We start from the raw sequence: 2274 nt of genomic DNA, 5'->3' as shown, positions 1-2274 counted from the left end.
TTTGTTTGTTTTGTCTTCTATTTTTTTTCTCTCCTTCAAAAGAAACCAGATGTTACTTAGAGCTGTAAACAACTGGGAAGCTCTTGCTCAAAAGATCAAGGACCCTTACAAAATTCTGGCGCGAGGAACCACCGAGACAGATGAGGTCTGGATGAAACTGGTATCATGGTCTGGCGCAATGCCCAAAGGAACAGAACATGCGCAGTAGGAGCAGGGTGAAAAGTTACTTTATCCCTGCGACCACCAGAGAAGCCCACCAGGGTGCAGTGCGCTTGCGTGAAGAGGCGGGGACGGATGGAAATGAACATTTGCATGCAAGGCAGGGATTGTCATACACATGTATAGGCGTGTGATGAAATCTCATAAATATGCATATACTATGATCACAAAAAGAGGCGTCAGCAACTGGCTGGTGTGCACTAATTCTGGAAAGGAGCCAGGCCTTGTTGTGCATCCAGTGCACTCACCTACTTTACAACTCTAAAGGTTGTGGAGTTCTGGTTTTCCGTAAGTCAAGGTAACAGTACTGTTCCATCTTCCATTAAATGTGTTTGTAGAAGTTCAATTTCTTCTTAGTCTTTCTCACCAGTGTTCCTGATCTTCCTGTCCTCACCAATATATTTACCAAAATATCTATGGCAAAAAACTCCTTCCCAAACAAATGCAAGATGTTTTTGCACAACACAGGAACCCCAAGTGAAGTGAATTAGATGTAAGACTTTCTTAATATATTTCCACCTCATAACTACCTACCTACAGTTGTCACTCTAATTTTAGAAGTCATCAGAAAATCACATGCTACCTGTGGCTCTGATACTACCTTTTAATATGCTAGTCCTCCGAAATGGTCTCAACTCAAAGTTAAACATATTCAGAACCAAACAATGCATGCTAAATATGTCACTGTTCTGCTGAAGTTCCAGCAGTCACACAACTCCTTACCGTTCCCTAACAGATTTTCCACAGATGAAACATGTCCATTTTCTCTTTCCTCCATGGGTACATTCTATATGGCGTTTCAGATTTCCTGTGTCATTAAATTGGCGGCCACAAATATCACAAGGGAAAGGCCCTACAAGGAGACAGACACACATAGTATTATTAATTGTCAGTTAAACCAAATGGGATGCACAGACTGGTTACTTGTGAAAGCAAAAGTTTTGTCTAACTAATGATTAACCTTTAGTACAGTCAGCACAAGTTAATGAGACCATGTGCACTTTCTGCTCAGGTAAGTGATTTCTAATACAGGGTATTTCGGCAAATTTCGTAACGGTAAAGCAAAATTTAGAATTAGTACCCAAAAATAATTAAGCCCACTTAGACTGTTTGAAAAACCATATTCCCATTGCAATCATCAATCTATTTTCTGCTAGGCAGAAATAATTAGTAGTAATAAAAAAGTATTTGGAATACTTCAGGATGAAAGAAAAAGGTCTTCAGAAAACTTCAGGAAGAATCTGAGTCCATAGTTGAGAACCCATTCCACGCAAAAAATTTTTCATGTTTTTAAAACAAAACTAACCTTAATTCTTCTTCCCACCCAAAATTTTGCATTTTTTTAGATAGAATACAACGCCTCCAAAATACAGCTGAACAGAAAAGTAAAAAAGCAAACAACATCACAACTCCCCCACAAAACTGCAAAAGAGAAAACTGGAAAAGAAGGTGGGGTGGAAACCAGAGTCATCAGAACATACGATGGTGGAGGAAGATTTTACTCTAAATCTATTGTTTACATGTTGGAAGGAGTTTTCTATACCGAGATGGAACTTTTCTTGATGTTTCAGTCTTGCAAATCGGGACTTGAAGTGCTCTTCACAGTAGGTACACTTAAAGGGCTTATCCTGAGAGTGAAGGATCATATGCTCTTCTAAATGAGGTCTTCGAGTGAAAGATTTCTTGCAAATCTAAAATGATAATACCCTTTGTCAAAAACACATCAGTTATAAACTGATATATTCATAAACTCTTAACAGGTCAGTTCATCTGCTGTCTGCAGCAATGTAAGACTAAACATGTATTCTTCAAAAGCATATCCTATCCCAACTTGTAAAGCTTTGCGGTCAGCATCAAAAAAATCTGTGTTCTACATAAACTCTAGTGGATTGCACTATATAAATTAGGATGCCAATCCATGGCAGCTGAAATCAAACTAATGGCAACTCCTGCAGACCTATTCCACACACACACCACCCCACCCCTCTCCGCTCTTCTTCGTAGTTACTCCAGCACTTCCCAGGCTCTTCTAGGATCTTTCAACAGAGTAACTCA

At 39.3% G+C, this 2274-nt stretch overlaps 1 protein-coding gene across 1 annotated transcript in view; it reads right to left on the bottom strand.

Annotated features, from left to right (window-relative positions):
* Positions 1 to 2274, bottom strand: part of ZBTB41 (zinc finger and BTB domain containing 41) — a 13846-nt gene that overhangs the window by 5876 nt on the left and 5696 nt on the right. The window contains exons 4-5 of the mRNA XM_010140899.1: positions 1763 to 1910; positions 943 to 1072 (exon numbers count right to left, since the gene is read on the bottom strand). Coding sequence (XP_010139201.1) covers positions 943 to 1072; positions 1763 to 1910 — 278 coding nt within the window. The remainder of the gene's footprint in view (positions 1 to 942; positions 1073 to 1762; positions 1911 to 2274) is intronic.

The sequence above is a fragment of the Buceros rhinoceros genome, unplaced genomic scaffold (genome assembly GCF_000710305.1).
Source record: "Buceros rhinoceros silvestris isolate BGI_N320 unplaced genomic scaffold, ASM71030v1 scaffold46897, whole genome shotgun sequence".
Taxonomy (NCBI): Eukaryota; Metazoa; Chordata; class Aves; order Bucerotiformes; family Bucerotidae; genus Buceros; species Buceros rhinoceros.
This window is presented reverse-complemented; position numbering and strand designations above follow the sequence as displayed.